The following is a 15,377-nucleotide window of genomic DNA, read 5'->3' as shown; positions in this document are numbered from 1 at the left end:
GTAAGAATAGAAGGCTATGAGGCTCCCAAATTTTGTTCCTTATCTTTCCTTCTACTTCACCCTCATACTCTGAGACTGGTTGGGTTTTAGCAGGGAATGGAAGAGATCCTAATTTGTTTTCCACTAACATATCTGCAGCCATTTGGGTTCAGACCCTTACCCAGGAGGGTTGTTGTCAGGCAGAGATGGACTTGAGAACCAGAGCTGCAAAACAGGTTTCCTGCTCCCTAACATGGACTTTTAAAAAGAATACATACATCCCCTATCCCATCCATTGAGCCTTCCCCCCTTTACACCTACCAGTTCTACTGATGGCTCTTTGCTTGAAGGTGCTTCCTTCCACCCCGTTCCCACCCGTCTTATTGCTTTTTAAAGCCCTTGCCTCCTCCCCAAATTCCACTTTATGAAGGAATGTGACACAAGACATGTCCTTTCCTCCATGCACTCGCCCCCACACATATAAACATACTGTAATTCTAATAACTTGAGTGCCTCCCTCAAGTCTCAGAATGTGCTGAGAGCTGTGAAGAGCTGAATGCAGAAGCAGGGGCTTCTTCAAAGCCCTGATGTAGCCCTGAAAGCTGCCTCGATACTTTCCCCATGTTCCATTAGGAAGCCTGGTTTGGAGGGACTGGTATGGTATGGCTGGGTTCATTAGGGTTCTTAGGCACAGTGCAGATAAGGACGTGTTACTCTGAAATCACTTCTGGTCTTGGTATCCAAGATGGAAATGCTATCATACCCGAGAGGCAGTGATGAGATGGTATCCAGAATCTGGCTCATACACAACAGTCTAGGTGCCCTTATACTGTTCAGTGCTGACTACTGTTTTGGCCCATATGGTTTCAGCATAAGGAAAGGGTCTAATGGAGTGACCATAGTCCTGCTGCTCCCTCACTGCATACCCTGCAGCTCATTCTCACCTTGGAAGAATCACAAGGGATTTGCAGCTCAAAGACAGTGGTCAGTTCAACAAAATCCAAAAACTGAGTCCAACCTTCTGATGGTGGCATGTCTTTCTACCTAAAGACATTCAGTCTACTCTCTGGAGATCTAACACTGTCATGTGATTTTCCTGGGGTATCAGCTTTGGCCCAGGCAGAGGGGAAAGAGGGGGTAGTAAGGAGGATTGCAAGGAATAGGGTGGGAACAGTTATGGAGATTTAGAAAGGTAGTAAATCTAATATAGTGATAAAGAGCATCTGGAGCCAGGCTGGATTCAAATCCTAGCTCTACTTTTTTTTTTTAATCCTCACTTGAGGATATTTTTTCCAATGCTTTTCAAAGTGGGAGAGAGAGACAGAGAAACATCGATGTGAAAGAGACACAGTGGCCCGGCCAGGTGTGGCTCAGCAGTTGAGCATCAACCTAGGATCCAGGAGATCACCGTTTGATTCCCGGTCAGGGCACATGCCTGGGTTGTGGGTTCGATCCCCAGTAGGGGGTACGCAGGAGGCAGCTGATCAATGACAACTCTCTCATCATTGATGTTTCTATCTCTTTTCCTCTTCCTTCCTCTCTCTGAAATCAATAAAGATATATTTTAAAAAAAGAAAGACACATCGATTGGTTGCCTCCCGACTGAGGCAAGGGCCAAGACTGCAACCGAGGTACACGTCCTTGGCTGGAACTGAACCCAGGACCCTTTAGTCGGGGGGGGGGGGGGGGGGCGGGGACAGGATGGGGACACAGGCTCTAACCACTGAGCAAAACTAGCCAGGGCCTAGCTATACTTTTTACTAGTTGTGTGTCCTTGGGCTAGTTACTTAGCTTCTCTGTGCCTTTCTTTTAAATCTATAAACTGGAATATCTACTTGTTCTGAGGCATAAATGAATATATGTAAAACACTGAGAAAGGTGACCGTAATTTTCTATAAAGTGTGTTATTATTGTTATTAATGAGTTGAAGAAGCCATATGAAGTAGGAAGGTTGGAGTAGTAGTGTTTATCAACTATGAAAATCAAACACTGCAATACCATAAAGAGGTTCCTGTCACTTTAATTAGGTTTGCCATGAAAAGCAATAACCTCAGCTAACCACTTTGCAATTCTCCTCCACCCAACCCCACTTCTCTTCATATGAATATAGCACAGGAACCCAAGGCCTTCCTCCCCATGATCCTCCCCACTCCCATTATGGGAAGAAATGTTACTAAGTGGACTCAGCCTCCTCCATATAGCATGAAACAGGATGAACAAAAATATTTTTATGAAGAGCTATGCTATTATCTTATCCCTCTTGTGGAGGGAGTCAGGGGCAGAGATAAAGGCAAAGGCTGGGTGAGGTCTGGGATCTCTTAGAGATCAGAATTTGTCCAAGCGGCACAGAGGCCATAGTTCACCCAGAATGGGGTACGTTTAAGAGGACAAGGGCTAGGCTGAAAGTTTTCCTCAAGCATATGTGTGAGGATAGGACAGCTAAAAATCCATTCTCCTTCCTTCCCCCACACCTTCCCCAGATCTCAGGGAGAAGGGTAGGGGTCTCCTGGGCAGAGAACAGAGTCACACTTCTCTCAAGGTTTCATCCATGGTTTTGAGCTTTGTGCAGGCAGTGAGTGGGCATAACCCTTGGTGCCACCTGACCCCTTCCCCTAGCTTAGGGCTTTTCTCCACCTCTGAGCACCAGGGCCTGCAGGATGTCTGACAGTGAGACAATTCCCTTGACCACATCATTCTCATCCACCACTACAAGTCGGTGAACCTGCAGAGAGCAACAAGGGAGAAAAGGATGTTTAGTGCCAGCTTCAGGGGGAGCCCTTCAAGTCCTACACTCCTGCCAAAACCCAGCTCCTTTTGGGTTGCTGGCCCCCCTACCTCTGCTTCCACCAGCCTGTTGATTATGGTCTCCAGAGTTTCATGCAGGTAGCACTTGAGGACACCCTCAAAGTAATGAGATCGATGTTGCAGGGCTTTGGTCACAGACACATCTAGGTTGTTGTAGGTCTTTTCTGCTGCCAGATTCTGGGGAGAGAGGGGAAGGTGCTTGCAGAGGAGCAAAGGAGCCATCTCCCAAACCCTGAGCCCACCCAACCCCAGAGAGATTTAGGGCAGTTGTCAGCCATGCCTACAAGCCATACCCAGCTAATTCAATTCCTTTTCAAATAAGATTTGAAAGCTTAGAAGCTTCTTAAAACCCTTAGTTCCCAGAAGAGACTCATTTCTTTTCCCTCTCCACATTCAACATGCCACCCCTTTCCCTACCTCCCAGCCCCTCCACAATCACTCACGATAACATCAAACTTGGAGTAGATGTCCACCACACGCCCTAAGGGGACAGAGGCAGCTCAGCAAGGAGGATCTGGCATCCAAGACTCCCCATGCCCATAGGTAGAATCACCCTCCTGGCTGAGCTGAGGGGGCATCAGATTTCCCCAGAGCCACCCTGACTTCCCTGGAGCCTTCCCTCTCCTTCTGCCTAATCTCTCACCTTTTTCATCCACAACAGGCAGGGCTGAGACTCGGTGCTGTACAAAGATGCCCAGAGCCACGTAGACGGGGGTGGTAGTGCGGACCATAGCAATGTTGGCATAGGTGCCAATCTGTAGCTCTTCCAGGGACTTACACATGAACTCTGGCTTGGGGAACTCAGTGATCTGAGGACGGAACCATCACCTTGATTTTCAAAGCTCCCCATATCACCCTTGGATATCCTTCCAACCAAGTATATAGGAAGTAAAAACTGGGCTAAGAGGCACTTACAAACAATTTGAGGAACTTGAGGATGCGCTTGTGGGTGAGGATGTACAAGGTGTTGCCCGATTCTGGGTCAATAACTGGCAGCCTGTGAATCTTGTTTCGGATTAATGAAGAGACAGCATCAAACAAGCTGTGGGAAGGTGGGGGACAATAGTAAGTCCCATAGTGCAGGGCTTGAGGGAGGTTAAATAGCTCCTCAGAGTGTGTTTATAAATAGAAAACTGGTGGTTGGGAGAGGGGAGGAAAGCAGTGTGTGTGCATGTGTTCGGGAGGACTGTCTTTTCTCTCTTCTGCCTCTGAATCTTTGGGTATCTAGTGCTTTAGCTATGCTGATCTTCCTCTTCTGGACAAATGGGGAGCTGGAACTTACCTAGCATTAGGAGAAATGCAGACAAGCGGTTTAAAGGAGTCCTGTAGGTACACCTCTGAAAGGAAAAGGAGGTTCACAAAATACCACCATGGAAAACCATTTCCCAGGAAACTTTCCATCCCTTTATCCTTTCACACACACACACCCCAATTCTCTACATACCTCTCCAAGTTTCTATCTTGTGTTCTTCCAGCTCATAGATCTGTACCTAGAAGCAGAAGCAACAGAACTTGAGACTTGACCTCCCTGCTTCATAAAACCCTTGTGGTTTGCTTGGAAGAAAGGAAATGAGAATGAGGGGCTTTGGGCAGGGAAAGTGGCTGTGGTCACTGGGCTAAGGTTCCTTACCAAGGCTGACTTGTAGTAGCGGTGTAGGATATTGATGAAATCGGTGATGGTCAGCATGCCTAGAGGCCAAGACAAGAGCTCTCAGCATTGTTCAAAGCTTTTCTCCATGCCCAGCACAAGATGCCAATAATATTGTGTTCCAGAAACTTTGCTTACCCACAAAACTTTGCTTCTTACTATCCCACAGAGGGGCAGCTCGTACACCATTCGTCACCAAAGCAAAGAAAGCTTTTTTCACCTATAGCCAAAAGAGTTATATTCACAACGGGAAATTCATGGGCAAGACTTTAAAAGATCAGGGGTTGGTATGTTGGGAAAAACACGAGACTAACCCTATATAAGGAAGAGGATATTACCCTTGGGATGAGACAGGATGAGAGGTATTGAACCAGAGGCTCCAAGGAAGGGGGAAGGGAAAAGGATTTCACCCACCTGCAGGGAAGTATCAAATACAACCAATTTGGAGCTGGTGGGAATCAGGTCATAGCAGCGATGAGACTTCATGAAGGAAGTATACACGCTATTGTTGGATTCTGGGGTCTCTGCATAGGGTGAATAGTTAGTGGCTTTCTTCCAAGCAAAACGCACAATCAAAAAAGGCATAAAATATAAGTGCTGTAGTTGCTCAAATATTTAGAGCATGATTTATAAGGCCCCCTATTTTATCTGTTCTATTCCTACTGTTCCATTAGGAACAAACTCCTTAGAAACCATTTCATCTAACCTCCATTTCCAGGTAAGTCCATATCTATTGGTTCCTTAGGCAAAAGATGGCTGACTGAAACAGATAGACTATATTTTTCATTTTTTATCTTTATTTTTAAAATTAAAAAAAAATATATCTTTATTCATTTCAGAGAGAGGAAGGGAGGGGGGAGAGAGAGAGAAAAACATCAATGATGAGAGAGTCGTCACTGATCGGCTGCCTCCTGCACATGCCTGACTGGGGATCAAGCCCGCAACCCAGGCATGTGCCCTGACCAGGAATGGAACCATGATCTCCTAGATCCCAGGTCGATGCCCAACCTCTGAGCCATGCCCGGCCGGGTTCATTTTTTACCTTTAACTCAAGTTTTCCCTTTCATATATTTGGCACATTTTTAATTATCTTTTCTCAATTAAGATGTAATTAAGCTTCTTAAAATTCAAGTTAAGTTTCTTCTTTTTTTTAAAGTAAGCTTCTTAAAATTCTTCTGAGACATGCAGGTGAGAACATCATGGTCCAAGTCAGGCCATTTCAGATCAACATGAAGTTGGAGCCCCGTGCTCAATCAACCTAGCCCCAAATACCCTGAAAGTCCCTCTTGGGATAACCCTGTAAATGAGAAATCATCCCACTTACTCCAGACAAATAGAAGATCCTGGCTGTTTACCTTTTCAATCTTCTGATTTTAATTGCTTGTACCCCCCAAAATAACAGCCCAAATATGCTTCCTATTATGCTATGTGTACTTAAAAATACATTATTTAATCCTTACAACAAATCTGTAAGGCAAATATTGTCCTCATTTTTCAGATGAGAAAGTTGGAAATAGTTAAGTAAAATGCTCAAGTTCACACCATTAGTAAGTGAAGTGACAAGACTCAAACAGATATACCTGATTCCAAAGTGCATGCACTTAATCCTATGCCAGTTTTTTCCCTTTAATTTCTAATTTTTTACCAAAGTTACACAGGTACACAGTTTAAAGAGTCAAATCACTCTATAAATTTTGTCAAGAAAAACTGCCGTCCCTGGCACCCACTTCCCTATAAATAACCCCCACCCAGAGATGAGACCTCTTTTAGCTGATTATTTTGGTACTTTTTTGCTCCTTTATTTTCTCACTTTTGGGAATTATCATCATCTAAGGAAGATGAAAAATTTTAGTTTTCTCTTCTACCAGGATCCTATCACAAACACGCACCATGCATCTCCCCATTCTCCCAGATGTTAAAATATATTGGTTATATCAATATTTAAATAATTTTGACTGAATATTCATTATTCAGAGCTAAGCCAAATAGTAAACTCTAATTTTTTTTCTTTCATAACTTTATTTTCCCTGGAGTTAATAACTGTCTTTTCAGTTGCTTAATTTTCTATGTATAGTATTTATAACTAATTCAACCCCCAAACTCTTCACCAATTTTTTTTTTTTTAAAATATATCTCTATTGATTTCAGAGAGAGGAAAGGAGAGGGAGAGAGAGAGATAGAAACATCAATGATGAGAGAGTCACTGATCGAGCCCTCAACCCGGGCATGTGCCCTGACCGGGAATCGAACCCCGATCGCCTGGATCCTAGGTCGACGTTCAACTGCTGAGCCACGCCCGGCTGGGCAATTCTTTAAACCTCCTTTTAAGAAGTTCAGAAGCATTAGATAATCTTATCAATTTAAACTATACAAAGAAGTCTCTCTGGAGTCTTCTGACCTGCTCAAATCTGGGCTGGTTTGCTTTGTGTGCACTGCTGTAATCCTGAGATCTTCCTCCGTCACCACCAAGGGGACCCCATTCAGGACCCTCCTGTATTGGCCTTTCTTGTGTTCTGTATCCCATGTGTTCATCTTTTTGACTACTCCTTTGTTTTGGTGGAGCATGTCTTCCAGTAGCTTCCTGAGAAACAGTGCATGGGAGGTAAATTTTTTGAGACCTTGCCTCCTGAGATATCTCTATTTTATACTCATCTTTGATTTAGAATTTGGATGGATACAGAATTCTAGGTTAGAATTTATTTTCCTGCAGAATGCTGAAGGCATTGTTCCATTGCTTTCTAGCTTCTGGTGCATTGAGAGTCCGAGGCAATTCTGATTCTTTGTATGTAACTTGTTTTTTCCACTCTGGAAACTCAGATCTTCTGTTTCCAGTGTTTTGAAATCTCAAGACGATTGTGCTTTGGGTGGGTCAATTTCATCCACTGTGCTGAATATTCAATGAGTTCTCTCAGTATGAAAACTAATGTTCTTCAGTTTCAGAAAATGTTCTTGAATTATTTCCTTGATCATTTCCTTTGCTCTGTGCTGTCATTTTTCTCTTTCTGTAACTCCTATTGTTTAGATATTAGACTTCCTAGAATGACCCTTTAAGGTTTTGTTTTTTGGGGGGATTTTGGGTGAGTTTTTATTGTTGTTTTTAAAATATCTTCTCTCCTGTTTTCTACTTTTTTGATTTTTTTGTTTTAAATATATCTTTATTGATTTCAGAGAGAGACAGAAACATCAACGACGAGAGAGTCATTGATCGAGCCCGCAACCCAGGCATGTGCCCTGACCGGGAATCGAACCCCGATCGCCTGGATCCCAGGTCGACGCTCAATCGCTGAGCCACGCCCGGCCGGGCCTTTGATTTTTTTTTAACATATCTTTATTGATTTCAGGGAGAGGGAGAGAGAGATAGAAACATCAATGATGAGAGAGTCGCCATTAATAGGCCACCTCCCACATGCGCACAACAGGAAATTGAACTGTGATCTCCGGCATCCTAAGCCAACACTCAACTGGTTAGCCACGCCTGGCCAGGCTCTCCTCTTTGATTTCTAATTCTACTTCTGGTAGATTTCCTCAACTTGATTTCCAAACTTCTACTTAATTAAAAATGTTTGCTACTATTTTTAATGTCCAAAAGCTTTTTGTTTTCTGAAAGTTTTTAAAAAATATATTGTATCCTGTATTTGTTTCATGATGTTAATATGTTCTTTATCTGAGTATGTACTGTTAATTTTAAGTTTCTTTTTTTTAAAAAAAAATATCTGTATTGATTTCAGAGAGAGGAAGAAAGAGGGAGAGAGAGATAGAAACATCAATGATGAGAGAGTCATCATCGATCGGCTGCCTCCTACAAGCCTCCGACTGGGGATAGAGCCCACAATCTGGGCATGTGCCCTGACCAGGAATCAAACCGTGATCTCCTGGATCCTAGGCCAACACTCATCCGCTGAGCCACACCTGGCCAGGCAAGTTTTCTTCTTTATGTATTGACTTTTCCCCTCTGTTGCTTTTTCTTTCTTTTCACAAGGGGGCAGGGGCAGTTTGGATCACCTTTTTTAAAATGTTAGATAGAGGCTTTCTTTAGATGTCTGGTAATTCTTAGTTTAAAGGAGAATTCAAACTATATTTTAAGCATGGAGCGTTGCCTGGCAGGGCATGGTTCAGTGGTTGAGGGTCGACCTGGGATCCAGGCAATCAGGGTTCAACTCCCGGTCAGGGCACATGCCCAGGTTGCGGGCTCGATCAATGACTCTCTCATCATTGATGTTTCTCTCTCTCTCTCTTTCTCCCTCTCCTTTCCTCTCTCTGAAATCAATAAAGATATATTTAAAAAAAAAAAAAGAAAGAGTGGAGTGTTTAAAGCTGATTGGGAACCCTAAGTGTATAAGTGTTGACTGTGAGCCATTCAGATAGGGGCACTCAACACTTATATTTGTAGGAATTTCCCTCAAGGGGCCTCTAGAGAGAAGGATTATTCAATCAATGCTGCACTTAGAGAGTGAAGTCTTTCCTGTCAACATTCTGGAAACTGAAAGGGGGAAAAAGACTGGGGTTTTGGCAATTCTCCTGTGTTTAGTACAGCACCTCAGTCGGGCCTGAGCCTCTCTCCAGACCTCCAGTCTTTGCCAAAGTTGGAAAGGGGAGCTGCCCAGCTGCACTCAGTGAAGGAGGGAGTCTTGGGATCTGACTGCTTCTCAGACCTTCAGTGCTTCTTGGCTTTCCCCACTGCTAGCTTATAATTCCGTTTTCTCAGGTGTGCTAAGTCATTTACTACTACGTCTGCTTTCCAGCTTCCAAAAACTCACTGCTATTGCCTCCTCTCTTGTTCTTCCTACTTTGACAGGTTTGTACCTTTTTAAAAAAATTCCTTTATGTTTGTTTTGGTGGCTTTTTGTGAAGGAACGAAAGTAGATGCACGTATTCAATCCACCATCTTTAATTAGAAGTTCACCATTGTTTTTCAACTTTGAAAACCCACAGACTCCCAAGAACATATTTTTTGACATCAGTTTAAGACACACTTGCCCAGCCAAGTGTGGCTCGGCGGTTGAGCGTCGACCTAGGATCCAGGCGATCGGGGTTCGATTCCCGGTCAGGGCACATGCCCGGGTTGTGGGCTCGATCCCCAGTCGGGGGCGTGCAGGAGGCAGCTGATCAATGACTCTCTCATCATTGATGTTTCTATCTCTTTCTCTCCCTCTCCTTTCCTCTCTCTTAAATCAGTAAAGATATATTAAAAAAAAAAAAAAAAGACACACTATGCTGAGAGTTAAATACTACCATGTTAGGCTACAGGCCTACAAACATTTGATTTCGCTTTCCCAAGTGTTTAAAAAATAAATCAGTTGCCAAATTTTAAAAATCTGGAGATTTACATACAAATCCAAATTCTTAGTTTCTTTTCAAAATCAGAAGATCTGACAAAACTAGGTCTTGAATTCCAGAATAGTAACAAATGACCAGACCTGGATAGCTGCTGCCTCCTTTCAGATGCAGCAAGATCTACAGGTTGTTGTAGTTATATGCACCCATCACTGCTTGGTCCATGTAGACAGTCTGAGTTTTGTTTTGTTTTCTCTGGAAAATGCTCATGTCTGCCTTTATTTATTTATTTATTTATTATTATTTGACAGTTTTAGTTTTTGACCTCTGCTTTGGTATTAATGCAAATGTACTCAAAACATAAAATAGACACTGATATCATGTGGCAGTACTCAATTATGAAGAGCCATCCAGATAATTCAAAATACCACTATACGTATTAACTTTTTTGGAACCAACAAAATGAAAACAGAGCATTAGAAAATTCTTGTGTAGCCCTAGCCAGTTTGGCACAGTGGCTAGAGCATTGGCCCATGGGCTGAAGGGTCCTGGGTTCAATTCCAGCCAAGGGCATACACCTCAGTTGCAGGCTTGATCCCAGGCCCGGTCAGAAGGCAACCAGTCGATGTGTCTCTCTCACACTAGTGTTTCCCTCTCTCTCTCTCACCCTTCTACTCTCTGAAAAGCAATGTAAAAATATCCTCGGGTGAGGATTTAAAAAAAAAATCTTGTGCTTGGAACTCATAGACCCTTAATAACATGTCCTAGGATTTCAATCCTTTGAGAAAGTGTATACTCCCAATGCCATAAATGTGTCCTTAGAAGACTTAGGAGTATTCCTGGGCAAAATCCTTTACCAGAGGTGCTTGTAAATTCTGCTTCTATATCACCTAGAATTGGGCCATTCCATTCTAATCAAGAATTTGCGAAGGTGCTGGAACTGCCTGGATTTTAGGGTTTAGTACCTTTATTTCTAAATTAGTTTTAAGGGCTTCCAAGGCTTTTCTATAATTTGTGTATCCTCAGTGGCTTTACTGAGCTTTCTGAATGATAAAATCCTAGTGGCATTATTTCAGAGACTTCTAAAACCTGGTGAACCAGCCAAGAGTTGCCTATGGAAGTTTCCCTGTATCTCTAAAGTTTCTCTCAGATGGTTTGAATATTGAAGATATTAATCATCCCTACCCTGCCCAAGATTTATTCCTCGATGACCTTACCAAATTATTGTTCCTGGTTTATATAGTTTGGTACATTATCTGGCTGAGCTTTGATTTCCCAGGGGGACCCTGGGAGAGGTTCAAAAGCACTGCTGAAGTTAGGGTAGGGCTATTGCTTTCATACCCAGTTTCCTTTGTTCAGTATACTTACCTTGAGGATACTCATTTTCCAAAGCTGGGGAGCTATCTGAAGTAGTGACCTGGAGAGACAAGAGAAACAAAGATTCAGGCTATTCAAGGCTCCATCTATTTTAGCCTAGCATTAGAAGGGCTGGTGAACTGACAACTTCCTTTAAAGTGGTATATTACCTCAATTAATTGTCCTAACAGCCCTGAGGTAAATACTATTGTAAGCCTTACTTTCACGGATTAGGAAACTGAGGTTCAAGAAACATTAAGCAACCTGCCCAAGGTCACATGGCTGGTAAGGGTGGAATAGCGATTTGAACAAAGACCTGTGTGGTTCCAAAGCTCATGTCCTTATATACTACACCGCCCAATGAAACATTAGGTCTTAAAAGCTGAGACTAAAAAAATCTAAGCTAAAGGCTGGCCCCGCAAGATTCTCAGAGATCTACTTTATAAAAACACAGAAGCCAGAGACAACACTGCTTTCCCCCAAACACTCACTAAGCATAACTGTGGGCACTGTAATCATAGACATACACTTTATTATTGAAAGGGCCAATCTGGGGAGGATCCCAGCAGCTGACTGTCAGAGTTAAAACTTGAATGACTAAGGGGTGGATAAGCATCAAATATTCTGAAATGAGGGACCTGAGTTCTCTCAGCACCCTTGTCAGTGGAAGCTGCCACAGCCCAGAGGATGCTGGTTTTCCAAGTTTCCTTGCCCTTGACAGTCTAAGATTAGAGAGTGCTTTGAATACAGAGAAACCTTCAGAACCATCTCTACGTTCCCTCAGGTGGGAACATCTAGAAATTTCATTGTTATCTAGGAACCCAGGAGGGGTCATAATTTTCATCCACGGGAACCAACAGTTTGGCTCTATTTGCTTTGGGTAATATCCCCAAATTAACTTAAAGTCATACTTCACCTACATAGCTGCTGTAGTAATATGAAGTTAAAGGCCTTGGCTTGAACCTGGGAAGCTGACTGGTAAGCAGGGTCAAGCTGGCAGGACAGCCTTAAACTTCCCTGCCCCAATGGGCCAGGGTGGGGGTGTGGGGGGAAGGGGGATAATTTCCCCCTCTGGGCTGCATAAGACCGTCAACTTGGCTTGGAATTTTGGCAAGACTATCAGAATAGCAGCCTCACCACTTGTAAGTGGGAGAGAGGGCTGGCTGTTTAACTCTAAAGATACACACATGGGCCCTGGCTGGGTAGCTCAGTTGGTTAGAGAGTCATCCTAATGCACCAAGGTTATGGGTTCATTCCCCAGTCAGGGCATATACAAGAATTAACCAATGAATGCGTAAGTGGAACAACAAATCGATGTTTCTTTTTCTCTCTAAAATTAATTAAAAGACACACACGGTATATAACAGTCTGTTCACAAAGACCTATATACAAAGACATAGAAATAGCTCTTGTAGAAATGATTGTATCCATCATATAATATTTACATACCACACTGTGCTACAGTTAATGTGTTCATTATCTATCCAAACAGATTATAAATTCCTAGAACTATCTTATACTTATTTTTACCCCCCATACCATCTAACATGGGGTTTTGCATATTGTTTTGTTTTTTAACTTTCAAAATGATAATGATGCACACTAACATGAACAAAGATCTAAGACTAAGTTACAGAGAGAAAAGAGACATCCAGCTAAATCAAGATACAGATACCTACAGAAGAGAGTCAGACATAACTGAATATGACTTCATCTTTCTGCCTATTTCTCTACACAGGAGTGGGGTAATTATGTCCATTTCCCTCTACTTTTAATAACATAGGGGAGCCCGGCCGGGCGTGGCTCAGCGGTTGAGCGTCGACCTAGGATCCAGGAGATCAGGGTTCGATTCTCCGTCAGGGCACATGCCCAAGTTGTGGGCTCAATCAATGACTCTCTCATCATAGATGTTTCTACCTCTCCCCCTCTCCTTTCCTCTGAAATCAATAAAGATATATTAAAAAATAATAATAATAACATAGGGGAACTGAGAAATTACCACTGTACTAAATAAGTACAAAGTACTAGTACAGAGACACAGGCTAGATCTGACACACAGACTCACAGTTTCTTCCAAACTCCTGATCCACATTTCCAATTATTTGCTAGACAACCACAGATGTCACAGAGACTCCTCAAATGCTTCAATACAAAACAGAACAGCATCTATCCCTCTAATCCTATTATCCTTACTGTGATTCCCATCTTTGTTTTTGGCACTGCTCTCCTCCTAGGTGCTTAAGAATTGTAGTCTTGATTCCCCCAAGAATGAGCTATGCCAACATGTCTGCTTAGAATCACAGAGCAGGGCATGACCTAAACTTGTACTTAATATCCATCAGCTAAGCTGATAAGTCAGAAATGGCTCAAATCCATTTCTCTCCTTTACACTTTCACAGCTTTAACTTAGGCCTTTACCTTTCACTTCTATAACATTCTCTAAACAGGTCTCCCTGCTCTAAATCAATCTCTTCTTTAATTCTTCTTTCATGCTGTCACCAAGTTCTTTTGCCAAGTGTCTCAAATTTGGGAGGGACTTCCATCTCCAGCAACCAGGAACTCACTACTTTCTGAAGATCCATTTACAGAAAGCTGTTAACATTCTTAAAGCACACTCACTGCCTTGCTCATAAATCTTCATAGGTTCCCTTATTACAAAACAAAGATCAAACTTAGCACGGTTTGCAATACCTTCAACCTGCCTCAGCCTATTTTTCCAGTCTTTCCCCCCAACTGTGAGCCAAATCTACAACTCCAGCAACATTAAGCCACGGTCTCATCCTCAATTAATCTCTCTACATACCCCAATTTCTATGCCCTTGCTCACACTGTTCTCTCAGCCTGCAATGCCCTCTCTCAGATTCACAGTAATTTCCCCCTCCCCTATGCTTCCACAGTCCTTTGCACCTTGATAACAGCATTTATTAGTCTACCTTAAATCACAGCTTGCCCTCAGCCCTACTCCAGTTAGGCTGAGTGTTTTCAAAGCAGGGCTTTCCTCTTTTCTTCTTTTTAAAACAATTTCCATCCCAAGAAACTAATTCAGTACATAAAGTGTGAGGGTTAAATTAGAAAATCTATGTAAAAATAATTTGTAAACCATGATACATTTATAAGTAAAAACTGGTCATTTTGAATTTATGTAATCAGACCCTTTTATTCTTGCTCAAAATTCTCTTAATCTGTAAGAACCGACTCTTGCCTAGGTGACCAACTGCAAATCACTTTACCACTTTGGTCTGTTTTCTGCTTTATAACCTGAGGGACATGACCTCTCTGCAGGCAGAGAAAGTATGCGGTATAATAATTACTCTGGGCAGGTACCCGACCCAAAGACTGGAGAACCTGCAGCCTGTACAGAGCTACAGCAGCAGATGATAAAAACAAAGATAGGAACAATTACTCTGCTTGACATGGTTAAAAACTCTTGGAGAGGGAAGTTAATGGGAAGGGTTCCAGAGTACTAGAAAAGGCTCCTGAGAGTGAGGGTGGGTCCCTATAGCAAGCAGTCTGTAGCATCTCGGGGAGGATGACCCGTACCTGCCACAATTGGTCAATGCCTGCTCGCCAAGAATGAGTTATGCCAATATGCCTGCTTAGAATCGCAGAGCTGGGTATGACCTAAAACTTGTCCAGGGACAGAGTGGCCTCTACCACTGAACCACCCGTCCTTCAGGAAAACCCCACTTTTCAGTCTTATTAAGGGAATGTGACCTCGTTGGACATCTTGAGGCAGTATAAAAGTCTTTCGGATGTCCCTCCTGTCAGAGATTGCGGGGATCACAGACAACCAGGGTCAGGTAATACCTGCAAGCGGGGGACCCCCCCTGCCTCTCCAAGGAAAGCCGAATCACCTCTGAGGGGCCTGAGGTGCTAAAACGAAAGGAGCCACGACACCGCCAGGGTGTGCTAGGGATTTAAGGAGGGAGCTAGGTGTCACTGCCCGCTCGGGCTGAGAGCACAGCGGACAGAAAGCAGGCACAGCGCGGCCCAGTCCCAGGAAGGCGCCCGGGGAAGGAGCGGAGGAATGGAGTCACAGACAGGACAGACACCTGGCTTCTCGTCTACTGGGCACCAGCGGCTGCCCCTGCCCAGGCCTCCCAATCCCCTAACGGTGGTCTCGGGCTCCACAGCGCAGCCCGCCGCCCTCCCGCGCTCCTCACCGTCTCCATTGCAGGAGGCGCTGGCTGGCTGCGTTCACTTTAGAAAGCTCCCGGAAGGCCCCGCCCCACTTCCGGTACCGCGACGCCACTTCCGCTTGCGTCCGGACAAACGCCAGTCAAGGGCGGAAGGCGCGGAGCTCGCTTTTCCGGCG

At 43.6% G+C, this 15,377-nt stretch overlaps 1 protein-coding gene across 3 annotated transcripts; it reads right to left on the bottom strand.

Moving 5' to 3' along the window:
* Nucleotides 1-1,981: 1,981 nt before the first annotated feature.
* PRKAG1 (protein kinase AMP-activated non-catalytic subunit gamma 1) lies at nucleotides 1,982-15,296 on the bottom strand. 3 transcript variants are annotated; one of them, XM_081127043.1, is made up of 12 exons: nucleotides 15,226-15,296; nucleotides 11,075-11,123; nucleotides 4,847-4,956; nucleotides 4,571-4,652; nucleotides 4,415-4,473; nucleotides 4,229-4,274; nucleotides 4,067-4,121; nucleotides 3,700-3,826; nucleotides 3,428-3,593; nucleotides 3,228-3,265; nucleotides 2,815-2,961; nucleotides 1,982-2,701 (listed from the first exon to the last, which is right to left on the bottom strand). In XM_081127043.1, the coding sequence occupies exons 1-12, from the start codon at nucleotides 15,232-15,234 to the stop codon at nucleotides 2,597-2,599; spliced, it is 993 nt and encodes a 330-aa protein (XP_080983169.1). In that variant the 5' UTR covers nucleotides 15,235-15,296; the 3' UTR covers nucleotides 1,982-2,596. The 3 variants fall into 3 exon arrangements, with proteins under 3 accessions (XP_080983169.1, XP_080983170.1, XP_080983171.1); XM_081127044.1 differs by having other exon boundaries at nucleotides 15,115-15,272; XM_081127045.1 differs by lacking the exons at nucleotides 3,228-3,265; nucleotides 3,700-3,826.
* Between the last annotated feature and the right edge of the window lie 81 nt (nucleotides 15,297-15,377).

The sequence above is a fragment of the Miniopterus schreibersii genome (genome assembly GCF_964146895.1).
Source record: "Miniopterus schreibersii genome assembly, chromosome: 2".
Classification (NCBI taxonomy): Eukaryota; Metazoa; Chordata; class Mammalia; order Chiroptera; family Miniopteridae; genus Miniopterus; species Miniopterus schreibersii.
The sequence above is the reverse complement of the archived record's forward strand: the minus strand, read 5'-3'. Positions and strand labels throughout refer to the sequence as shown.